Source organism: Stegodyphus dumicola, chromosome 5 (assembly GCF_044657685.1).
Source record: "Stegodyphus dumicola isolate Sdum_Otavi_A_Nest chromosome 5, ASM4465768v1".
NCBI lineage: Eukaryota > Metazoa > Arthropoda > Arachnida > Araneae > Eresidae > Stegodyphus > Stegodyphus dumicola.
This window is the reverse complement of record NC_140772.1, coordinates 64,015,190-64,042,675: the sequence shown is the minus strand read 5'-3', so window position 1 is coordinate 64,042,675 and position 27,486 is coordinate 64,015,190. Positions and strand designations below refer to the sequence as shown.

At 32.0% G+C, this 27,486-nt stretch overlaps 1 protein-coding gene across 1 annotated transcript in view; it reads left to right on the top strand.

The window, feature by feature from the left end:
* Positions 1-27,486, top strand: part of LOC118189146 (1-phosphatidylinositol 4,5-bisphosphate phosphodiesterase classes I and II-like) — a 166,868-nt gene that overhangs the window by 32,195 nt on the left and 107,187 nt on the right. Inside the window, exons 6-9 of the mRNA XM_035359694.2 lie at positions 1,422-1,506; positions 1,756-1,856; positions 20,958-21,124; positions 26,993-27,139. Coding sequence (XP_035215585.1) covers positions 1,422-1,506; positions 1,756-1,856; positions 20,958-21,124; positions 26,993-27,139 — 500 coding nt within the window. The remainder of the gene's footprint in view (positions 1-1,421; positions 1,507-1,755; positions 1,857-20,957; positions 21,125-26,992; positions 27,140-27,486) is intronic.

Sequence of the window (27,486 nt, the reverse complement as noted above, 5' to 3'; positions counted from 1 at the left end):
GAAAACTTCTTTTATATAATCTTCATTTATTACTTAGTGTCGGCATGAAATTAAGAATCAGTATTCTCCAGATGTGTTATTATGCATGGAGGAGGGAATCAACTGTGCATATGTAAAGCCTATAGAAAAACGTTGGTGGTAGTTTTGAGGTCCGGATTTTAGATCATTCCTGATAATGGATGGCCGGATTTCGGACTTTGTACTGTAATTAATAGCAGATTGTTATTTCCAATAAGCTGCATGACAATAGTTGCATTATATGAAGTAACTTCTCTGTCACTTTCTTCACTGTCAATAGTGGTATTTTCTGGATCTAGAATCATACTACAGATTTCTTCATTCATTAATTGATTGATGATTGAGAAGCATTGTGATCACAATGAAAACTTCTTTTATATAATCTTCATTTATTACTTAGTGTCGACATGAAATTAAGAATCAGTATTCTCCAGATGTGTTATTATGCATGGAGGAGGGAATCAACTGCACATATGTAAAGCCTATAGAAAAACGCTGGTGGTAGTTTTGAGGTCCGGATTTTAGATCATTCCTGATAATGGATGGCCGGATTTCGGACTTTGTACTGTAATTAATAACAGATTGTTATTTCCAATAAGCTGCATGACAATAGTTGCATTATATGAAAGTGCTTTCCTTCCTTGCAGTTCAGTCACTGAATTTGTAATGATGAGTCTTAGTTGCATGAAATCAAAGATTTGAATTCAAGCTCTTTCTGCAAGCAAATAATGTGAATGGAAGCAAGTTGAAATACTTTGTTGTTAATTATTGCCACTAATTAGGATTTGAGGGTTCTATTAGGATGTTAAACATAGTCCTGGAACTTTGCAGGTGCTCTTTGTCTTACATTATTCTTTTATAACCATCTTAGGTTCACTATAGAATGATCTGTTGTTACAAACATCATTTACCTACTTACTCAAAAACTGTCATTACTTTCTGCTTCTTGTGGTTCTATTCTTTAGTACTTTAAAACATAATTGAGCATGCATAAAATGAAAACTCTGGAATGACTGAAAAGCTATCATGGAGTTAAAATGCTTTAAATATCAAAGTTGAAATTACCTGATTAAATAAGGTTTGGATGGGCACTGTTGGTCAGCCAAAAAGCATTTGTAGAAAATTTAGGATGATACTTTAAGCCATAATGAAAACTGCATACAAAAATATGTGTTTAATAAAGAATCCTAATTTCATACTTGCATTCGTTACACATAATATTGGATTAAACTAGTATGTTTTAGTAAAATGAAATAATTTGTTATAAATTTTTTGTTAGAATTTAATTTTTTTTAAATATTTTTTTTTCAAAATGTTTAATGTGATGCAAATTGGCAGTCAAAATAAAAAGGCTTGATGCTTTTTATACTATAATTAAGCATTTCTTCTCCCATATTCTGCAGTGTTGTGAAACTGTTTGCTCAAAATAAAGAAGATAAAAAAAGAGTTGAAAAAGCTTTAGAACTTTGTGGTGTATCAACTGGAAAGGTAAGTTTCAATCAAAGTAAAACACTGTGTTCTTGTTTACATATTCACATTTTAATTGATTCTCCATTTATTTTTCTGATTATTATTGAGTAATAATTTTACACTTAAACAAGAGTTTAACAATGATAAACATTTTTCTTGTAGTAATGCTAGTTTCATAATTGTTCTTCAAGGTACATTATTAAGTATATTAAAATTAAACTCAGTTTACAATAAAATTGGTTACTTTTCCAATTGCTTTACTTTTAGAATGAGACTATTAATCCAGAAAAATTCACCTTTGAACACTTTTTAAGCTTTTATCGGTACTTATGTGGTAGAGAAGAAGTTGATGCTATATTTGAAAGCTTGTAAGTATTTTAATTGTATGTATTTATATATTCTGACATTCAGGTGAAATATGTACTTATGATGTTATATTTGCAAGTTTTGTGAATTCAAAAAATTTTATTTCAAAACTTGTGTTTTTAGAATCTTGCACACAAAATTCATTTTTTAAGAATTTTGTAATTTTTTATAAATGCACTAAAAACTATACCAGCTTGGTGATTTATTCATGAAATTTATATCTTAAGCACTTACTCTTGGCAGAGATTTGAATTTCCATTTAATTCTTCTTTTTTAATACATCAAAAACAAGTTTTCGGAATAGGAATTTTTTCAACTTGCATTTCTAAGTTTGGTGACCTAGATGTTTTAGTGATTTTAAGATCAGTTTGACTACAGTAACTTTAATTAAGTTGATAATTTTTTTAGGTAAATATAATAGTGTTATTATGTTGTCATTAAATTAAAATAAAAGGTTTCTTAGAATTTTTTTTTTGGGGGGGGGCCTGTACCATAAATTTTGGCAAGTTTGAAACTCTTGATTGTTATATTCAAACAAAATGATAAAGTATAGTTTTTTAATTGCCTTATAGCAATTTTTTAGCAAAAATAAAAAAAGCTGTAATAAATGTATTAATTAATTTCAGTTATATAATTTTTCATTTTAATATATGTTTGATCTCATATTTAGATGCACTTTTTTTAATATTAAGATATTTATAAATTTTCTATGTGAAATTAAACCCCTTTATACTTTTTCCTGAATTTTTCCAAAAGTCTGATTTTTATTTCCACAAAGTTGGCAGATGTGATGTGTTTTATTAAGGTGACCATACATCCCAAATTTACAGTCCCTCCCCTGAATTTTTATAACTAATTGTTTTGGTCCCAAATTTATAGCATTTGCCCCAAATTGTCCGAAAAACAGTAGAGGAAGAACATAAAAGTTTAAATACATATATTTGTTTTTTCAAGATGCACGCCATACCGGCCGCATAACAGGGGATTCTCCATCTAGCATTACCTTAGGATCATTGCAATGGGGAAGTTCTATTCCTCATTCCTGTATTTCTCTCCCCCACCCTCCTTACATACATGAAATGTTTGCTTACAGTTGCAGTTCAGACTTTCACTTATAGACAGCACTGCAATTTTTAATTGATATATTAATTTGACTGTGATTTGAATTTATAATATATAACATATATTTTTTAATTATCAATGGTACATTTCGTTTTGGCATTTTGCGTTAGTTCACTATAAATGTCGGTTCACTTTTCAGATTGTTGCCACTAAATATTATTGCTCTGTGTTACATTTAAAGAAATTAAATAATAAAGAATCTGCATAAATGTATGTATGTTTCTTGCATTTCGATAAAACAACGGTACCTAGAGCCATCAAATTTTGAATAATGTAACCTTCCACTAAATATGGGCATCTGAAAACCTGAATTTAGAATTTGAAATTTGTTTTAATATCAATTTCATATTTTGTAAAACTTTAACGAATTTTTGATTAACAAACTCAATGATTTCAAAGTGAGCAATGGTAATAATACTGTATGGAAGAAAAAACATTTTTATATCCAGTGCTATTATTTTGATTTATGTATACATACATATTTATGCATTATATATATATACATAAATATGTCATAATTTAATCCGTAGAAGAAAACACTGGAACTTTTAACAGCTTTTGATATCCGTCATGGTTGAGGGTTGAATGCATGCAGATGAAGATGATGAAACTGGGTTTTTACAAATCACCAATCTTTATTTTCGCACATCACCAGTCTCTATTTTCATCCATATCCAATTGGTTTCACGGACAAGATATTTTTAAGTAATATTTGAATAGGATAACTTCTTACATACAATGGTTAATGAGGATATGACGTCAATTTAGAATAAGAAGAAAGACAGGCAGAGAAACATGTAGTTGGCAGCGTGGCAGGAGCTAGAAAACGAATGACATAGCTATTGTGCCAAGAGTATTTATATTAAGTTTGATGCATAACCACTAATCTGTGATTGGTTAATTTTAAGTTTTTACATAATATGGAAAGATCTTGAATTAGGGAGAACAGATGAAATTGGGGGGGGGGAGAGCACCAAATCTAGAATAGTTAATTTTAAGGTTGCCAATTATTTTTAAAGCAGCTTTCGTATTTTGTTATATCTTATGTATTCCTCCTCCCCCTTCAAAAGAAAGGTTGAGAGAGCAGGGTGGTAGAAGTGAGTTAGTGAAGGAAGAGAAAGTTTATCATATGAGGAAAGACATGAGGAAGCACCAAGGACATAGCCTGCAGGTTTTCCTATGCCCTGTCATTATTCATGACCTTTCTCGTATACAGATTACATATAATTTACAAGTATTACAACAACAATGTAATTTGTAAATAAACTAAATAATAAATTAGCACAAATATAATTTTTAAATGTCTTAAGTTGTTAAAATGTCCAGTGTCTTTTAAATGCCCAATGAAAATTTTTTGTAAAGTCTCTTGACAAAATAGTTCCACAAGGACATAGAACATTTATGTTCCAGTGTTTTCACAAAGTGTCTAAAATTTTTGTCGATGAAAATATTTTCATTATAATACAGGTTGATCTGCCAACTTTGATGTAGAAATATAATACTCAGTTTAAGATTGATTGACTAAATTCTTCTTATTGTGAAAACACATGCTTAATATAACAGAAAATTCAATTCCAAAATGTAATAATACAATGCAGTACTAAATAAGACATAATACTTTGAGGACTAATTTGGCATGTCCTTTCCAATAAAATCAGCATACCATCTTGTTGGTAGTTGGGGGATGCTTAAGTACAATAGATAAAAAAACCTCCGTTCCTTAGAAAAAGGTAACTGGTTTTTAGCACTGTACAATATTCAAAGTTTTTCTTTCAAAAATTGTTTATGTTAAGACACAATAACACGCCGAATAAGTACTAATTCAGAAGTCAAACAACAAAAATCAGCGTTAATTTTCAAAATTTTCACAGAACTAGTTTTGATGGTTTTACCGAACCACCATCCTCAGGTGCAAAAACGCATTTTTTTTTTTGCGGTTTTGCAGCTGAGGATGGTGGTTCGGTAAAACCATCGAAACTAGTTCTGTGAAAATTAACGCTGATTTTTGTTGTTTGACTTCTGAATTAGTATTGTTTATGTTACTTAATAAAATACAGCATTATACAAATACTGGAGTTTAAGACAAATATAATCTAGTTAAAGGTCTTTTAAATTTTGCAAAATATAATTGAGTTATACCCTACAAGAAGAAGAAAGAAAAAGAAAAATTTTGTTTTAAAAATTTGTGTGTGTGGGTGGTAGCACTTCTGACCATTAAAGAAAATAGAAAAAAACAAGTCAGTTTCATTACAATAGCTGAATCTCCTAACAAACAATGCAATAAAACTTTTAGAGGAAGTGGTAGGTGTGTTCCTAGGGGGACAGTGGGCATGTGCTGTCACTTCCTGTATCCTTTCTGAATAGAGGATGCAAGGAGTAATACATATGGTGTGAAAACTCACGTCATAAAAAAAAATAAAAACATATTGTCTTTGAGTGAAAATCTTTTATTAAATCCAGATTTTCAAAAATGTGTCATTACTTAATGTGCTTTAAATGTTTTTCATTGATTTAAATAATATCATAAGACATTATAATGCATTTTTAAAAAAAAGAAGTTGTTAATTTAGATAAATATGTACGCTTTGGCCTGAAATGTTCCTTTCATATGCTGTTTAATAGAAGTAAATTATATTCTATGTTTTTTTAGCCAAAAATTCCCTCACAGCTGGTGAAGTATGACAGAGGGAATTGGTGGTGGTTAAAAAACTGTTTGTTTGGAATTTCATAACACAGCATTCAACCTTTCATCTGAAATACTTGATTACCAGTATGCAGGATGTGCTTCAAAACATTGATCTCAATTTTTGAAGCACATCCTGCATACTGTTCATTCTCAGCACCCTCCCTATCATCCACAAATCTTTGTCATTTGAGGATTTGGACTGAGGATTAAACAGTATCTCTGTAAGGTGTTTTCAACAATTACAGTGTCTCAGAAAGCTTTTTGGAGTTTCATGCAGAGTTTTCTTGTGTAATGCTATTGGAATCTGCTCTAGATTTTTTATCTGTGACAAGACATAAAAACTACTATGGACTTGGCTAATGTACTGATTGCAATAATGGGAAGGTCAAATTTTATACCCAAGTTCTTTCGTCACCTGTCTCGACTTCCATTTTTCTTTCCTTACCCTCCTGCAGTGCAGAAAGGGAATATTTTATTTACTTTTAGAACAGACAATGTACATATGTATAGAAACAAAGAAGTGCCCTCCATATTTTTGTAATAGTTAGTCATATTGTAGTTTCAATTAGACCACAATTATTTTATAATTTTATTGTGAAAAAGTATGTTACATAAAAATGATTATTCAAAAATTTAAATTTTTTTACTCCATTGTCTTTTTTTTCATTCCTAAATTTGTTAAGCATTTGTAATTTGAAAAATAAAAATTTTCATGCCATTCATTTATTATGTTTTGTGATTTAAAATGGGAAACAAGGAACAAATTGTAGTTCTGTGTCATGGCTGCTTCTTCATGCTGATGATACTTACACATTTTACTTCATTTGCTCTAAATCTTAGTCTGTCTTTTTCTTGTACTCACACAGTAACTGTATGTGTTAATTTTTCCGTCAAAAAAATATTAATGTGTGTTTGTATTTTTTCCACATAGTCCATGCTCATACTCATACTCAGGTTTTGACTAAATGCATTTCTCTGATTTACTGTAGTAGCAATGCTACTGTTGAAAATATTTTAGTTTATCCAGGCAGCAGAAAAGATAAATGTCTGAACAACATGGAAAAGATACCTCAAATCCTACTGAAATACACTATAAAGTAATTGCAATTTTCACGAAAAAAAAAATAATAATAATAAATAAAATGTATCTAATGCAGTACAAAGTCTAAGATCCGGACTCGTCGAGTAGTTAATTACTTTAAGTCTAATTTCTGGATTTACTTTAAGTCTAGTGAGATGACATGTAAATATTAAAAAATTAAAAATATTGTTACGAATTTTGTTTATATATAAATAATAATAGTGAAATTGTAGTATTTTTTGTATAATGTAACATGAAATGCTTGAAAGAGACAAAGCTCTGCCAGAAAAATAAGATTATAGGAGGCATGGCTGTTTAACATTGAGGTAAATGTGTATCTTGGAAAATTGCTGAGATGTTGCCAACCCGGCAATGGTTTTGGCAAATAATTTTTGTTGCCAAATGTTGCAAACTTGGTGACAAATTGGTTCATTCCCTGTGTAACTGTAATTGGTATTGTGATTGAATAAATACAATAGCTACATGGCATAGATTCAACTAATGTGACAAGGTATGGTTATGGAATCCACTTCGATGGAAAGGACTTTTTCTGTATTGGTATTGTGATTGAATAACTGTAATTGGTATTGTGATTGAATAAATATAATTGATTCTTATATATAACTGTAATCATATTCAGCCCTCATATGCCTTCCAGTAATTTTGAGAAGTGGAAGGTGCTAGAGATTTTTTGGTGGCCCAGGGAAAAACTATGTAAGACTTTCTTAATTGTTAGTTCAGAGCTGAATTCGAAATATTGATATATCTGAGAGAACTTCAACTTTTAGATGTGCTTTGCATTGCATTGTGTTTAATGTCCTTAGTAGTTTGAAGTGTAAGTACTGATTATGCTTTGTGATACCAAGAAGAGCTCTACGAGTGCTTTTGTGGAAAGTTCCAAAGCTGTAAAGAGTTCTTTTGGAAAAATAATTTTTCTCAAGCTCTCATTGGTTTTGTGTGCATTCAGTCTATTATGAACTTGTATGCAAACAACGATTTTTGGTGTCAAAAGTGGGGTTGGATGCCGGTGACAAGAGTGATGGATAAACTAAGCAAGAAGAATAACGAATTGCATTCTGCTGACATAGCTCTGTTCGAAATTAATAATGAAGTTAAATCCATCCACCAAATAATAGCATTCTGCTGACATAGCTCTGTTCGAAATTAATAATGAAGTTATATCCATCAACCAAATAATAGTTCAAGTTGATATCACATTATCAGCAAGAACAGAATAATTACTACCTGGATTCAATGTGAAAACAGAAACTTCCAGTATGGCATAATGGAAAATCCTAAGATCTGTAACAGCCCGAAAGGAGAACTAGTAGCCTCGTCACTCGTTGACTGTCATCCCGGATATCCTTAAAGAACTACATAGCAGCATGACAGGGGTTTACTTTGGAATAATGAAGACTTCCTTATAGTTCGAGAGTGCTTCTACTGGAGTAATGCAAGGGCAGACATGTAAAAGTGGGGTCAGTCTTGCAATACCTATATGGGTTGGAAATGCAGCCAAAGGAGGCTACAATGTAGGAATGCCTTTTAAGTGCTTTGCCTTTGGCATCCTGGTACTTCTGTTATAAACTGCTGATGGTAAAATACATCCTCATTATCGTTGATTATTTCAAAAGGTGGCATGATCAAGAGGCTGTTATAGTACAGAGGTAATGATACAGAATTGGATTTTCAGGTTTGACTGCCTCTTCAGCTATATTATCATCAAGGAAGGAGTTTTTATCCCAGCTGTAATTAAAGAATTCTGTAAAGTTCTCGGCATTGACAAAATCGAAACATCACCTTTACATTCACAGTCAGATAGCATGGTAAAGAGGTTTAATCAAACCATTCTTAATAACCTCTCACTGATGGTTTCCAGAAACCAACAGGACTGGGACCAGAAGATACATCTCTTCTTGCTGGCCTGTTGTATTGCTGTTCACGAGACTGCTACTTATTCCCTATCCTAGATGTTCTTCAATCAGAATCTTCGTTTGCCTTCTGTTCTCTTGTTTGGCTACCCTCTGGGTATGCCTTCATTGCCTGAAAGGTATGTTCAAAATCTCCTGGCATAGTTTGAAGTAATGCACAATTTTGCACAAGAGTGAGTAATTTGGCGATGGAGAAGGTGAACACCCAATATGACACAATAGCTATATGACATAGATTCAGCTAATGTGACAAGGTATGGTTATGGAATCCATTTCGATGGAGAGGACTTTTTCCTAAACTACAGTCAGCCTATTACTGTCCTTACACAATCCTAAACAGGCTGAACGATACTGTAGTTTGGATTTGTAAGTCATCAAATTCTAAGTCATGCATTTCTGTTGGCATTTATTTCTCTTACTATGGCAATAGTATGTAGTCCTCATATTGTACATAATGCAAATAGGATATTAAGACCATGGTCCTATTTGTTTATAAATTTGTAAATGTATGCAATTGTTTATTTGTTTATTGATTTAGTATTTGATTAAATTTATCAAATTGGTGTTCTAGTATCGCACTGATTTGCCTTAGTTGTACGTATGTATGCCTTCCTCTCCAGAGATTGTACTGCCCAGGATATGCACTCCTTGGGAAGGGACAATGTTATGAAATTTTTATATATATAAAATATTTTAGTATAATTAAGGTATTTTCCGTGTAATGTAACATGAAATGCGTGAAACGGATGAAGCTCTTCTGGAAAAATGTTACAGGGGCAGGTATATTTAACATTGAGGTAAATGACTGCCTCAGTAAATTGGCAAGTTATCATGAAGCTAGGGCTAACTAATTTTGGTCACCAAATTTGGCAACATTTTGTTCTGGTTTCTATGTTTTGCATCTAATGGTTCTGTGAGACTAAAGGTGCATCCAAGAGATAATAAGATGTTTTGTAAACAATAACAACATTTATTTACAAGAAAATATATGAAAATTTCAATCAATTAGAGATATATTATTAGGCATCTCTGCCTTCCATGTCCTATACCTTTAGTATTCTGCCTGCCACTGACTATTAGGACGAACGCAGCGCCCTCTAGTCGGAATGACGCTGGAAATACATAATACTCCCCACCTGAACTCACTTGAGTTCACTTACCATTGAATTTTAACTAAATTTACATTCAGGAACCATTTAAAATTACAAGAATAAAAATATAAATAGCATATTATATCAAATACAAAGCTTCAAAATCATTCAGTCACTTGACATACAAAAACAAATTACACATTTAACTTCCAAAGAAAATTTTTCATATATCAAGCCTTAAAATATAAGCACAATTAAACTATTATTAATACACAGATAGAACATTAACAGGTTGCAACTCATTTCCAAATTATATACAAGTTGTACTGAGCGTTCTTTTGTCCTTTAGGAGTCTGAATAAGAGAACGAACTTTTCCATCTCTTCCTGGATATGGCTCTAAAATTCTTCCCATCATCCACATATTTCTGGGATAATGCTCATCATTAATCAAAACAATATCATTCACTTTAAATGAAACTATTTTACTTGGTTGTGGAGAAATATAAGCTGATCTTAGATTAAGTAAATATTTCTTTCTCCACCTGTTTCAGAAGTGATTCAAAAGTGTTTGCTGATATTTATGTTTCTTTACCAAAGAATTCCTGTTAACATTAAAATTTTCATTTTTATGTTTTATTTCAAATAAAGACACCAACCTTTTACCAATAAGAAAGTGAGATGGGGTGAGTGGAGAGGGTTCTGAGGGTTCGTTGTACAGATACGTGATAGGCTTGGAATTAACCAGAGCTTCAATTTTCAAAAAAAAAAAAAAAAGTAGTTTCCAATTCCTTCAAAGAAAGAGAGGATCGTCCAACAATCTTCTTTAAGCAGGTTTTAACTGTTCGTATCTGTCTCTCCCAGAAACCTCCCCACCACAGCCTTTTTTCAACTATAAATTTCCAAACTATACCTTTAGAAGCAAACAAATTTTTAACTTGATCATTATCTATCTGATTCCACCATTTTTTCAATTCACTATTTGCTTTTTTAAAAGCTTTGGCGTTATCAGAATATATAGTGGAACATAATCCTCGACGAGAAACAAATCGTCGGATTCCTAACAAAAAAGAATCAGCACTTATGTTAAGAACTACTTCTAAGTGGATATCTCTTGTCACTGCACAGCTGAATAAGTAAATAACACTTTGAATTAAAATCACGAACAAAAAATGGTCCGGCAAAATCCACACTGCATATATCAAATGGTGGATACTCATGAATTCTATCAGGCGGTAAAGGGGCAACCACCTGCATTCCAGATTTCACTTTGAATCGTCTACAAATCAGATAGTTATTTAACACTTTTTTCACAAATTGACGACCTTTAATAATCCAGAATTGTTCTCGTAAATGTGTTAAAGTTGCATCAACACCTAAATGGCACATTTTAGTATGAGAATCACAGATAAGTAGTTCAACAAATTTATCATTAGATGGAAGAAGCCAAGGATGTTTGGCTTGCATATCGTTACTTGAAAGCTGTAAACGTCCCTTTAAACAAAGTAAGTTATTATCATCAAGTTCAGGATTCAAATTAAATATGCGTGAACTCTTATCGATAGTTCCTTTAGAAAGAAGTTGGGTAACTTCTGTACTATAATGCTTGAATTGAGTAGCTTTGATCCAAAAACACAAAGCTTGCTCAAGTTCTGGAGCACATATAGGTCCATTTAATTTTGTAGAATTAGGTTTAGAATTGTGCACAAACCTTTTAATCCAAGCAGTAACACGCAGTAATCTACTTATTTTGCTGAAGTCATTGATGTCCAGTAACGACGACATAGGCAAGTTTTCATTAGCTGAACTGGTTACCATGGAATTAACCAGTGCAGTCCATTGCTCTTTCACTATAACGTGTTCATCACAGATGTCATTAAAATGATGTAGCAATTCTTGAAGAGGCCACGAGTAAAGCGGTTTAGACAACCAGACAGGGCCTGACCACCACAGAGAACTTGTAAGAATCCTCCTAGCCGATTCTCCTCTAGTAGTAAGGTCCGCGGGATTATCGGAGCCACTGCAATGGTTCCAACACTTTGGTAGAGTCAGCGATTGCACTTGAGCTACTCTGTTGGCGACAAATGGTTTCCATTGTTTAGAAGATCCTTTCAACCAATGAAGGACGATTTGAGAGTCGCTCCAAAAGAAAATTTGTTTCGCGAAATTAGGAAATAGACCTTGTAAATAATTTCCTAAACGTGCAGCGAGGAGAGCTGCCATTAACTCTAATCTTGCAAGAGTCAAAGTTTTTAAAGGAGCAACTTTACTTTTTGACATTATAAAGCTCACTTTGATTTGGTCATAGTAATTCACGTACCTTAGGAATGCAACAGCCCCATATGCCTTGGGACTGGCGTCACAAAACACATGAAGAGAAACTTCAATTATTTCTACACTTTCAAAAAACCTTCTTTCAATAGATACTGATTCAAGTTCACAAAGTTCAGAACACCAGGTTCTCCATTTATTTTGTAGATCACTTGGCAAATCTTCATCCCATTGTAGACCACGTTCCCACATCTCTTGCAGAAGAATTTTCACAGTGATTACAAAGAGACTAATCAGTCCACATGGATCAAATATCTTTGAAATAACTCTCAAAACGTGACGCTTGGTGATTCTAGCATCAATAGAATCCCTAATATCTCTTAAATCTAATTTAATTTTATCCTCAATCAGATTCCACTTCAATCCCAAGAAACCTGTTCCTTGCCCGAAGTCAGTATACTCCTCATATCCGTTTTCATTCCAAAGTTTATACAATTCCGGACAATTAGTTTTTAATTTCCTCAAATGAAATCCCGCTGCTTTTAATATCTCTATTGCCGTAGAAGTTAAATGATAAGCATTTTGAACGGTATTGGCTCCATAGCAGAGATCATCAACATAAAGAAAAGAATTTAACATGTCATAACATTTTGGATGATGTTCCTTAAATTTCTTAATGTGAAATTTCAAAACGCAAGCCAAGGAAAATGGCGAAGTGGTTAAACCGAATGGGAGACGATTTAAATGGAGAGTTTGGGTTGAATCACCTACCTCTTCGGGAAACCACAAAAATTTAAGGTATTTTCTATCTTCCTCTGCAATCTCTATCATAAGAAAAGCTTTCTCTAAATCTCCGCAAAATGCAACTTGATATTCTCGAAATTTAAGAATTATGTCCAATAAATTTGCATAAAGATTTACTCCCGATTCTAGAGACTTATTAAGAGATTTATTATTTTCATTAGCTTTACTGCTACAATCATAAACAATTCTAACTCGAGTTGTTTCCTTGTCATCCCTAATTACCGCTCTGTGGGGCATATAATATCCTGAATTTTTATCTTCATTAACACATTTCCCCACAATCTGACATTCTAACTGATCCGATATAATTTGTTTATACTGGTCATAAATTTCTTGATTTTTATTTAGCTTGTGCTTTAACGAATCAAAACGCTTTTTCGCAACCTCATAATTAGAATTCAAGCCAACTGCAGGTCCCAAGTTTTCCTTCCACATCAATCTACAAATGTACCTTTCCCCATTAAATTCCAGAGAATTTTCAAATTTTTCAATCAATTGGTTGTCCCATTCAGAAAAGTTTTGTTTGTCTGACTGAAATTCTTCTATTTCCCAAAATTTTTTCAAATTGCACAAAATGGAAGAAGAGTCCATGACTAAACATACATTTTCATAATTACTAGTCAATTTATTACTTCCTTCCACTCCCGCTAGTAACCAGCCGAAACAAGAATTTATCGCAGTAATGTTTTCATTTAACTTAACTCTATCGTCACAAACAACATCCCGAAATGAATCGCATCCAATAAGTATTTCCGTCTGACAGTCGCCAGAAAATGAATCAATCAAAGGTAAACCTTTTTCCTTCAACGCATTGCGAATAGATACATCAGGAATTTTCAAGGACAAATTAGATATATATTCCATTAAGATAGCTTCTAACTCGTACGATTTCGAACTTTGATCCCTATTGTGCAATGTCAATGAAACGATACCGTATTCCTTCTCACGTGCCATTTTGTCTCCGAAAGCAAAAATAACTATTCTTTCGTAGTGTATTGGCTTTAATTTTAATTCTTTAACTAATCAAGATGAAATAAAACTTCGATGACTACCATTGTCTAAAATAACATTAGTTAAGACTGAATTTTTATCCGAACAGGCTAAAACTGTACATGCTTGTAAAAAGGACTTATTTTTGGTACATATATTACTATGAGACACAGAAATATTCTCGGCGTTTTTATTAGATTTAGATTGTGAGTCATTCAAAACAGTTTTGCTTTCCACTTACTTCTCACAACCTCTCATCGTAACATTACCGGGTTTATTTTTTCTACACACAGACTCATGATGAAAATTGCTTAAACAATTTTTACATGATATTTTTGCCCTGCATTCGCGAGACATGTGATATTTTTTAAAACAACACCAGCATCTAGCTTCAATCTTCAGCTTATTTATTTTTTGTTCTACATCCAATTTTTTACAACTTATGGAATTGTGATGACCGTCACAGAATAAACAAACATTTTTTATTTGTGTATTTACTGCTGAAGTGGTTGATATATTTTTAGGCTTTGAATAGTTTTTCTGATAAGTTTGACCACTTTGATAATTTTGGGAAAAGGATCGTTTCGTTTCGTAACTTTTTAGGGGGCTAATCACAGTTTCGGCAGTTTCCCTAGATTCTACTTCATTCCTCAAAAACGTAATAATTTCCAAAACCTCACAATTCACTTCCCTGTTTCGTTTTCGGTGAAAATCTAACACCAAATCTTGTGGTAGCAACTTCAATAATATTGGATTCAATAAATGCCCATATGAACCCTCCGTTACATTTAATGAACGCAAATTTCTTATATTAACTTCTATTTCATCGTATAACTTACGCAAACCCTTAACATTAGACAAACATCTCACGGGTTCTAAGCTTAATAATTTAGTCATGTAAGAAATAATAGAATCAGTTCTACCATATATCTATTTTAAAAGCTCAAGACATGAGTCATAGTTTTTCTCATTTAATTCAAAACCCGCAACAACGTTATATACAGGACCAGAAAGAAGAGATTTTAAATATTGAAATTTTTCAATTTTCATAAGTGAACTGTTTGAACCGATTGCGCTATCAAAACAGTTTAAGAATTCCATAAATTTGCCAGAATCACCAGAGAATCGCGAAATTTCTAACTTTGGTAATTTTAAAGCCGTAACTGTGTTTCCCGAAACACTATCTGTGTTAAGAACTGAAGAAGTCCGCTGAACATTTTCTGTTGCTAATTCTTTAATTTTGCTCTTTAGTTTAATCTTAGCGAACAATATTTTGTCATCGTATTCTTTCGAAGCTTTTAATTCATTTTTAAATTTTTCCGGATCATTTATGAGTGCTTCCACCTCTAAATCATGGCTTTTCAAGATCTGCTCTTTTGTTTCTAATAGCTCCAGTAGTTCTGATAATGAACTTACATCTTCGACAGCTTCATCGAGCTTCTGCACTCTTTTAACTAGTTTAGTAACACTAGCGCGAACGTTACTTCTTTTTTCAATTATTTTCGAAAGCTTATCCATATTAACTCAGAATTTGTGAGTTCAAAAGGTCTTACCTCCACAGTCCAGTATGCAATCTTACGTATCCAAAAGCGTACGTAAAGTATCCAAACTTCTCAGAAATATAATCCAGTAATGATGACTAATTACTTCCGATATTCCACGTTTGCGGACAAGATGCACCAATTTTGCATCTAATGGTTCTGTGAGACTAAAGGTGCATCCAAGAGATAATAAGAGGTTTTGTAAACAATAACAACATATATTTACAAGAAAATATATGAAAATTTCAATCAATTAGAGATATATTATTAGGCATCTCTGCCTTCCATGTCCTACACCTTTAGTATCCTGCCTGCCACTGACTATTAGGACGAACGCAGCGCCCTCTAGTCAGAATGACGCTGGAAATACGTAATACTATGTAACGGTAATTGGTACTGTTTTTGAATAAATATAATTGATCCTTATATGTAACTGTAATCGTATCTGGCCCTCATATGCCTTCCAGTAATTTCAAAGGTAATAGAGATTTCTTGGTGGCCGGGGAAGGCGAGGGGAAATTATATAAGACCAGAGAGAGCAACTGTTTCTCACTTGGTAGTTGAGAGTTCAATTAGGAGTACTGAAATATCTGAGAGGATTTTGCCTTTTAGATGTGCTTTGCATACTGTTGTGTTTAATGTTCTTAGTAGTTTGAAGTGTAACTATTGATTGTGGTCTGTGTCGTACTGAGAAGGGCTGTACAAATGCTTTGTAAAAAGTTACAGCATTGTAAAGTGTTCCTTTTGGTAAAAATAAATTTTATCAGTCTGTAATCGGTTCTGTGCGCATTCAATCTGTTATGAAACCTTTATGCATGTAATAATGCCAGGGTTGCCATGCTACCTGGTAAACCTGAACAACCAGGAAACATTGGGGAATTTGAAAATTACCTAGAAATGTCAGGGAAAAGTTGGGGATTTTAAATATTTTAGTCAAAATCTGGAAAAGTCAGGGAATTTCATGCGGCAATCCTCGATAAAAGTGATTTTTACGTCTACATTGAGAGTGATCTCTTTCTTTGCGAATTAGTATGTACTGCGTAAGCATCATTTGAGCAGCTGGCATAGAGCCAATTTTCGCAGCTCCAATCAGATTGTGTTTTAGAAAGGCAAAGTAACTTTCCAGCGACTTTGGTTTCCAGTAAGCTTGAGAATCGAAAGATTTGCATGCGCATATGAAGTGCATGTTGAATGAAAGAAAATAACTTCCCATTCTCGTATAAAGCAAAATCGGTTTAATCCTAGTATTGGTTATGATGAGCACTAAATGGGTCATTTTGATGTTGGTAACAATTTTCAAAATCATGCTACGGTCACACCATATATTAGGATTTTACCACAGTCTTTTAAACCTTTTTTTTTTTTTTTTAAATAAATGCTTTATTTGTCATTTTGCACTAAAATTCAAAAAATAGTAATCAGTCATGTAGGCTAACCATTTAAATATATTAAAGGTTGGTTAGCCTAGATAATTATATTCACCAAAATATTGTTGGTTATTGTAATTCAGTTTTTAATCTTTAAGTTATTAACTTTAATGTTGTTCGTATCATTTAATGTGGCTTCTTCCTTCAAATTTATTTATTATTAGTTAATAATATTTTCAAATTTCAATAAAGGCAGTAATTCAATAAAGTTCAGGTAATTTTATCTGTCATACTCCTGAAACTAATTCTAGCAGTATGATGACATACCATCACGAAATTTAATGCACATATTTTTTGCTTATGTATACTGCTAAATAAATATAAAATACCTGAATTCATTTTAAAATATCATTAAACAGATTTCTTTCTTTCATTTAAATTCAAAATGTTTGCATAAAAAGACATTTTTTTAATCTAGATTAGGCAGATTTTAATCTCAGTCTTCAGTGGAGAAAAACTCCTGTTAGAGTTATAATAGTATTGCTTTGGAGATAATTCATGTATTATAGGCAAATTTTTGTGTTTTCAAGTGATACCATAATTAATTTGCCTCTCAGCACATCCAATGCACACTATGCGCATAGAATTAAAACACACCTAGAAAAATCTGGAAAAATCAGGGAATTTCAATCTGCTGTTTGAGTGGCAACTCTGTAATATGAAGTAGTTTCTTATGAAGTAATGAAGCACTTATGAGTTTAAAGGAATAATCTAACCCCCAAAAATGCTCAATGCTTTTTTTGTTTATTGCAGATTTCTTTCAATGTATGATTATTCAGTTGTTTCATGTATAATCATTCAGTTGTAGGTTATTTTCAATGTATAATCATTCATAGCTAAGTGTTTTTCAGTTCCTTTGCTTTTTCTGCTAGTACTTTCTCTTTTTAATTCTATAGATAGATATAATTTCTTATTCAGTTACATAATTCCATTATTCAACTTTTATTATTGCTATGTGAACAATTCTCACTAAAATGTCGATTTGAACTTTCTTCTCAGTAAACTCTCTGTCACTTTCTTCCTTATGGATAGTGATATTTTCTGGATTTAGAATGATACTACAGATTTCACCATCCATTAGTTGAATGATTATAATAACACTGTAATCAAAATTTCTGTTATTATCACCTTAATTTATTGTCACTTCTCCACATTTTTTTACATGTTCTATTTGTTGAAAAATTTCACTTTTTGTTTTGCAATATCCAAAAATATTCAAATTTGCAGCTATCATCATAAAACTTAACTAGCATCCATTGTACACTACTGGCAATGTACCATGAAATTGATGACTGAAAACATTTTTTGCTAAATTTTGTTTTGCTTCTGTTGTGTGCGGAGGAAGTTAAGCCTGAATTATGTTAGTTTAGTTATCTATTATACTTGTATTTATTTCCCACATATGCTAAAGCTTATCTGAATTCAGAATAGGTAAATTCCACATGACACCATGCCATTAGCACCACATGACTTCCTTGTATGGCCTATTAAATTATATACATTTTTTGCTGCACTTCATTTAAATTTATTTCTTCATATTTGATTAGAGATATATTTCTAATTAAATCAATTCAGTTCTCACATTGAGGCACCAAATATAGTTAAAAACAGTTAAAATAAATTTACAGTTAAAATTAGTGGAGTTTCTATACAAAGAAACAATTCGGCAGCTTGCAGGAAGACAAAATTTTTGGTGCAAAAAATTGAAAGTTAACTTCTGGCCCACTGGGCAAAACAATACTGAAGGTGGTACACCATCTGACTTAATTCACTATTCTTCTAAGTTTCATATGTAAGCAAATAATGGCTTTGTTAGACTCAGTATCATTTAAACAACTTTTAAATTGTTGATATTTTTACAACTATTGCATGCAGATTAATTTAAGGCATAAAAACCTTAACTGGAACATTGGAACAACATAATTCAATAACTTTTAAAGCAAAAAATGTTCAATTAAACAACATATAAGAATAAAAAAAAATGGCTTGCCGAGCTGAGTAATAGAGTGGCTATATATATACGTATATGTATGTTTGCTGCTTCAGACTGCAATGAAAACGTGAAGTGCACAACTGCATGTTATAGCAGTCCCATATGCAAAATTACAGTGTTCTATGGCTATTAATCTTTGAGTTATGTGAGATACATATGTACATACAGACGTCATGAAAAAAAATCTCTTCTGGACCCATTTTTAAATTCATTTTACAATATATTTTGTGAAACACAGTCTTTGATTCTCTCTGCATGTACAGATGTTACTCAAAAGCATCTTTCAAATAGATGCAAGAGTTATCAAAATGGATATTGAAGTATAATATCCAAAATTTTTTGTGATTACAATACTTCCTTTACTTTGTAGAAGGTAATTAAAAAAAAAGGAATTAAAGTTTGAAAAGCGCTTAATATTCTATTAGAAAAAATATTGAATGTACATTTCAAAGTTTGAAAGTTGTTTGTACATCAGATTGTCATTCAGTTCTGAGTTTAGAACGAGCAAAAAGAATTATTTATGTTCGTGAAAAATTACATTTGTTTATGGCAGTCCATAAGATTTATTATTATTATTATTTCTGTTCATAAAATTCATTACTTTTAAAATTATATAAATATATAGTTTCAGCTTTTCAAAAATGCAGTTATTGCACTTGAATAAGTATGAAGTCTTAACATCCTGATCCTAATGACATGAAGTTTTGCCACCTGTGTTGCATAGTCTCATCCACTGGAAAAGTGTTAACTTAATATTATTTAAAAAGGCTTCAGTATTGATGTAGTTATACAGGATAGTAATTTCTGTATAGCATTTGCATTTTATTTTATGATTTCTTTATCTGTTGTTCAGTATACATTATATCAAAGTAAAAACATGTACACCTTTCAAAAAAAAAAAAAAAAAAAAAAAAAAAAAAGGCAGTTTTATATCTTTCGATCTACTGGGCCAATTGATGAAATTTAACTTGCGTTTTGCATGTAGGATATAGTATAATTGGATTTATTACATTGTTCTGACATTGCTATTTTGCCACAAAATGGGGCATTTTATGAAATGGCATGTTGATGTTTTTCCCATTTTTCAATTCTGTGACTAAAATTATGTCTAAATATAATTTATTTTTCAAAATTTGGTGAGAAACTTACCAAGAAATTAAAAAAATTATTTTGGCATGCTTTTTTCTGTTTGCGCCAAGAATAATTTCCCTTGGCGAAATTCTTAATTTATAGCAACCTGTTTTTCTTTCCCTTTTTTCACTGTGTATGCATGTGCTAAAGGTGCATCATTCATACTTTCAAATAATTTTAAGGGTTCATAAAGCACATTTGGCATTGTTATTGCTTATAACAAACATACCAAATTTCAGAACATGCCAGTATGTAAACTCATATATACCTTAGGAAATTCTGAATAAAAAGATCTAATTTTTTTCAGATGTGCTTAGAAATACATCTACTTTAAGGTGATGGTAAAAATTTGCTAGGTTGTAATTAAAAATGTTTTCGAAAAATTACTAAAAAATAAAAATTAAAAAAATGTATATATATCTGTGAATTTTATTTGGATTGAACCTAAATTTCGAATTGTTCAAAAAGAATCAAGTAAGCTTAATTAAAAAAAAAAGAGATATTAATAAATACATGCCAAATTCAGTTAACATTAAAGAGCTAACATTTTGAGCTAGTTTTTTAAAAACTATTTATGCGATTTTTCCAAAACTTGGCACCTTGGCATAATTTGAGTTATAGAATGGAAATAAGGGGAAAAAAAAATCGTTATGTTATTTCAGAAAAAGTTCGATTTTGTGTCATAATACCTATGTTAGAATGCTATGTGTAACATTAATAGAATTCCCAAGCCAGGCTAATATAATGCCTAAGAGAAATTAAAGTTCGTCAATCGGCCCAGTAGAACGGTAGATATAGAAGTGACCCATTTTTGTTCTCCTGCAAGATGTACATACAGTATGATTAAGTACCTATTATGTTTTATCTGAGGGGATCATTAGCTCGCAAAAGTAAATTTCTTTTCAGTAAACCATTAAATGTTATTTTATAACTATGCTTATTTGTGATAATGTATAATTATGCTTATAAAAATAACATTCTCCAAAAGTATTAATTTTACTTTATTTGTGTTAACGTATGTATTTTTGTGTTTACAGGACTGGTAGTAAAAAGAAAGGTATGACTGTTGATCAGTTAGTAGATTTTTTAAACAAAGAACAAAGGGATCCCCGTTTGAATGAAATTCTTTATCCATATGCTGATCCTGCCAAAGGAAGGGACATAATCAAGCAGTATGAGCCTCACAAGAGCTATGCTCAAAAAGGTTATTTACTTTTGATTATTTCAAGTGAAGGACATAAAAAATGTATTCCAAGATATAAATTCAGAATGATAGCAGATATTATCCTCTAGAAATGGTTCAAATTTAATTGTTTAAATCTAAAAATCATTGATTTTAAAATTAAATTGTATATTCTGACATAGCTTGTAGTAGGTCTAAATGATAGAAGAGCTTTACCTTTTATTATATTTGTTGCTTTCTGTGGAATAGAAAAAAAAGGTTTTGATGGTATATATTATTCAGCTAAATGTTAGCATCACGATAGTCAAGCATGACTTGTTTAAAATGATTACATGCAAGCTTGTTTGGTGTTCAGAGGTCTGGATATTCAATGTCCTTCAATAAATATGGTCATGTTCAAAATTAATTCCATCTGTTGTTATAGAACAGTCAATTAAAAAATGTCTAGGTGTTAAAAAGAGAGTGGTGAAACTGGTCTGGAGTCTAATATTCCCTCTATTTGGGTTACTAAAGTTAAAAATTCTTCCATAGCTAATTTTGAATTTCTAACCGTTTTTTTTTTTTTTTTTTTTTTTAACCGTTTGACTGCTACGCGGCACAAAAGGGCTGCGTTTATTTGTCTCGAAAACCACAATGCAGTTAGTTATTTTAGAATGCACTTGTGTTACAAAGTACGCATGAGGTCAGACTACGTACGTTCACGCCCACAGAGCAACAAAGACACATTGAAACTCGCAGCGCATATCGCGGTTTTCAAGACAAATGAACGCAGTGCTTTTGTGCCGCAAAGCAGTCAAACGGTTAAGATGTGTTTTGAAGGATATAACCTCCTGCTTCCTAAATCCCACCAAAATGTGGTGCCCTAGGGGGTATAAATTTCCACTCAATCTCCTCTGACAACAAATAGTCAGTTAACCCTTGTTCCGGTACTTTGGCTAATTAAACATTTTGGCTAAATTTTTTTAATTCATTTCAAGCTCCACAAAAAGTTTGTAGCATTATTGCTAATATGGCTGAGCTTTTTCCTCTCTTCGCAAAAAAATCTCTTTAAAGCAGCAATTAATGCCCTAATTCTTTAATTTTTTGCCTTTATAAGAAATGGACCACAAAAATGGAGCCCACACTTGTTAAAGATCGATTCAACTGACACTCGTTCAACAGGTAAATCATCCATTATCTGATCTATTGGTACAGGTCCATGTTTATAACACTGCACACATTCATGTACTATTTTTCTAGCAAGATTCCTGCCACTGATGGGCCAAAATTTTTGTCTAACAGTACTCATAGGGCTTCTGGTCCAAAATGCAATATTTCAGATGATAATAGTATATGATCAAATAAGTCAATCTATGTCTAGCTGGCAAAATGATTGGATATTTACAATTATAACTTACCTGAGATTGTGTAAGTCTGCTACTAGCACATAAGATTCCATCATTATTAATGAATATTTAAGCTTTGTTTCTATGAGATACCTGGCCACCCCTTTCAAGAGACTCAGTATCAGAATAAAACTCACCTTTCTGCATTTCCCTAATCAATGTTAGCTCAGCTCCTTTTGTCTAAGGATATAGGCCTTGAAACCCTTTCCTTATTCCTAATGATTCTGGAGAATCTAAAAATAAAACTACAAATTTTGATTAACTTCATATAATTATTTATCTGTTTTAAGAGAAAGGCTAAACTAGAATTATTTTCTAATATTGCAAAATTAGAGTCTGATAAAAATGTTAGTTCTTTGTCATAGTCATTATCAGTGCTAGGTTCAAGAGGCTGTTCTGGATAATGCATGTCCTCATGAAGAAGGCCTGGTCCATTCCACCAGATATCACATGTAAGAAATGTCTTTGGCATCCAGCCTATGCAATATGACATCAGCTGAGTTACATTCAGAAATTGATAAGGTTTTTATAGGTGCAACTTGTGATTTGCTACACAAAAGTCGAGCAGTTGGTAACCCCAAAATTGCTTAAGGTTGAACATAGACTACAGCTCTGTATGCTGAAGAGGATGCATCTGCAAATCCATGGAGCACTGTGTGATCTTCCTGGAACACAAATCTAGGAATCTTAAGATTACTTAGTTCTGGGAGTGTGAATATGAAATCAATCCACTCCATAGAATCCGGCAATGTGTCATTATAATTGAGTTTAGCAAGGCAGAGCCTTTGCATAAATACTTTAGCTTTTGTGACCATTGGCCCAATTAAGCCAAGTGGATCGAGCATCATCAAAATTAGTGAGAGAATATCTCGTTTACTATAACTGTTAGAATGGCCATTGTAAACTACCAGTCAATCCAGAGGATTCCATAGAACACCAAAATTTTTTACCAATGAAGATTTTTGTTGCTTATCAAAAATGTATTCTGAATGAGTGGTAACCTTATTTTCAGACACAAGCAGATCTGGTTGATTTGCACGGCATTTATGCAATTCCATTGTACCTAATTTCAACAAATCTATTAATTAGGACTTAAGAATTCTAGTCTTTTCAAGTGATGATTCTCTGGAAAGTATATCATCGACATAGAAGTCTAAGACCGACGGACGATGCTTCAGGTCAGTTTTGGCTTTCATCTCTAGCTAACTGCTTAAGAGCTCGAATTGCTAGACAGGGAGCGTTTGACATTCTGTACATTATGGTGTTGAGCTTATAAGTGTGCACTGATGCATCAATACTGTGCTTCCATAGAATTTTGAACAAGTTCTCTTTGTGGTGGATGGATTAGAATCTGGCAATACATTTTTTGTATGTGAAGGGGTTGGGGTGTTTTCTAAATCTAACCATTGTAGAAAATAATTCCTGCTGTGGAATTCTTCCTTTCAACAAAATATCGTTTAATGACAATTCTGATGTCATAGCAATCCAGGCGTTAAAAACCATTCTTAAACATTTACTACTTTTGTCTGGTCTGTAAATCCTATGATGAGGCAAATAGAAGGAATCATTTATGGATTCTGATTCCTCAACTAATTCCATATGCTTTAAATACTTGTATTCTTGCATGAATTCCCAGTACAGTCGTTGTACGTTTGAGTCCTGACCCAATGGCTGACAAACCTGATTAAGTCTTTTTTTCTGCTAAATTTCTAGATGTTTCCATCAAATTAGAAGCCCATGCATACCACGTATTGACATTCAGAGGTTCAGTAACAATTCTCATTAAAATGTTTTTCGCAATATATCTCTTCAGTCTAAGTGCCGAATCTGGAAAATTAATATTTTTCTGCCTCCAGAATTTTTGCAATGTTTTTTCGTTTTACATAAGCAGACCACAGAGTTGTGATTCACGTGGTGAATTATTTACCGATTTTAATAAGAAACATTTCGCACCCAGTAATAAATCGATTTTCTCAGGTGTGTTAAATCTGTAATCAGCTAAGGAAATTTCCTTGGGGATGTCAATATTTTTAATGTGTATGGTTTAAGGGGAATCATTTCTTTGATTTTGGAACCAATAAAGAAATCAAGTTCTGTAGAGAACGTTTTCCCCCTTGTTGGCAACTGAAGTCCTCAATTTATAATTTAAAGTAATATCAGTTCCATTTATTCCCGGCATTTTAGCAAAAACCTTTGTTTTTTTTAATCTTTAATTGTTTCGCAAAATGAGTTGACACACAATTAATCTGTGAGCAGCTGTCAAGGAGAGCCTTTCCTTTGATGAATGTCCCTTTCGAAGTTTTTATCATAATAATCGCAGATAGCAAGATAACACTTTTATTTTTAGCTAATGAACAATTAGAAAGTCACCTTTCCATTAGGTACCAGAGGAATATCCTTCCTGTCAGCTGTCTTCTGCCCTATTGTCTGCGGATGTTTGTTTGAAACAGAATTCAAAATCGATGGCTCATCCTTATGAAGGCATGTGTGGTAATGACAAATATTACAAAAATAATTCAATCTACATTGTGAAGCAACGTGCTTTTTTCCCAAACAATTCAGACATAAGTTATTTCGTTTTACTAGTGTAAATCTTTCAACAAAATTCATATTCATATCAAGGAATTTACTACATTAAAAAGAGAATGTGGGGATTTACATATTGCATGATTTCTTTCTGAGTTATTTGAATGAACAAGAAGTGTTTTTGTTTTTATTTCATTCATTTGTTTTGATTTTACTGCATTTTTTTTTTTTTTCTTTTTTTTTTTCCCAAAGTTGTCTTCTTTTCTTTAAGAATGTTATCAATTTATCGAAATTAGGAGCATCTGACACATTTACAGATTATTCAAATTGTTTTCGAGTTTCTTTGTCTATATTTTCTAAAATGTTAGTAGTAATTAAAATATCAGAGAATTTATTTCATTCGAAAACCAAATTATTTAGAGTTTTGATGTTTTTATTCACAGCATCTACTAGATGTCATAATTCTTTTGATGACTCATGAATAATTTTTTCGAATTCTAAGATGGCTTTAATGCGAATATTAACAAGAACTCTCTTGTTTTCAAAGCGATTTTCTAAGGCCCTAAATAATGATTCAAAAGTGTCTTCCTGAGTTTGTAATAATTTTGCTCCTCCTTTAAGGGCAGCATGCAGATAATACAGCTTTTGTACATCTGTTAATTGTGTATTCGAGGCAACAGTATTATCAAATTCAATTTTAAATATGTTCCACTCTTCGTAACTTCCACTAAATTGAGGAAGTGAAATTTCAGGTATTTTTATTTTACAATTACTCTTTGTGATATCAACTTTAGTAACACTAACAACATTACTGACTAACATTTAATTGAAACATATCTCTAGATTGTCAATTCTTGCTTCTAGATCTAATAATTCCTCTTCTATTTCAGAATATTGCCCTTTTTGCAAGTTTCTTACAGCTCTGAGTCTGTTTTGAATAGTCCCAAATCTCATGCCAAATTATTCAACTCATGCTGGTCAAATTCCTTTCAAATGGAATCATCTTCAATTTCCAAATCTTCATCACTTGGGTCAATTCAATATTTACCAGAAACATTTTCCAGTATTTAAGAAGAGGGTAATTCTTTGAAAACTGGCACTGAAAGTGAGGTACTGGGCACAGCTGATGGAAAACTAGGATATTCTATTTTACTTTTGTTTTCCATGGTATATCCTGACATTTTTCATTATATGAATGCAAAAATTACTTAAATGATCTTTGGGCTCTTGCCAAATGGAAAATTAGATACCTGTTCCCTTTATTCACATCTGTAAACTCTGACTACACTGCTTGCACACTTTATGAGGGGTGCATGATTTATCTTGATCACCAATTTTCACTTTAAATAGGCAAAGTAGGCTTGCTTGATAAATGTACTGATGTTTATCCTTTGACTGAGAATGGTAAAGTTGCCACATATATGGCAAAATGAATGGGGCTTGTTTAAGCATTTACAACATGAATTACAGAGGCAGATATAAGGAAGAGTTTCAGTTCATGTAAATAAAAATTAAACACTGTATACAAACAAGAACTTGGATACCATGTTGGAATGCACTTCATTATATCAGTGCAATACAGAATGTCTCGCTACAGTATCTCGGGCATAACTGAACTAATACACCTAAGTATGCACCTCTCACTGTTAGTGTTTTTTATGATTCATGCTTGATGTCATGGAGAGTGATCACATTCACATAAGGTGTACAGGAAAAAAAAAAAAAAAAAAAAAAACTTGACATTGTAACTGTAGTTAGAAGAAAACTAACTACAGTTTTGAAATCAGCATGCCTGTTTAAAACAGCTAAGAAGTTGAACTCGAGAAATTTTGTTACAAATTGTTCGGTTATCTTTAACCATGTTTAAATATGCATTTGTTTGATATTAAATGTAATAGTTGTTTTATCATTTATATAGGTTAATTATCTGTGGATGAATTTCCGCATTAAAATATAACAGATGTTTATATTTATGTAGGTTTATTATCTGTGGATGGGTTTCTTCGTTATCTGATGAGTGAAGAAAATGTCATTGTAGCTCCTGAAAAATTTGACCTAAATCTTGATATGGACCAACCTTTAAGCCATTATTTCATCAATTCATCTCATAATACTTATCTCACAGGTAAGATTTAAAAATAAATTAACAAACTTCTTGCCAGTTTAATTACCTTTCTGCCATCTAAGTTATTCTTAATAGATATTTGCTTCATATGTAATAGATATTTTGTATTAAAGCTTTATCATAAAGCTTTAATACTCCTAGAAGAAATTTATCATGAAGAAAATTTATAGATTAATAATTAAAAAATTTTATATTTTGTGTTGCACTGCAGAATTGTGTCCTGAGAAAGGGGATTTCGCTTCCATGATGTAATTCAGTTCTATCTAAAATCTATCAAGCGTACATCGGATATTGTAAATATTATTTTTGGTTAAGTTGATAAGCATTGGGGTTATTATTTTTCCATA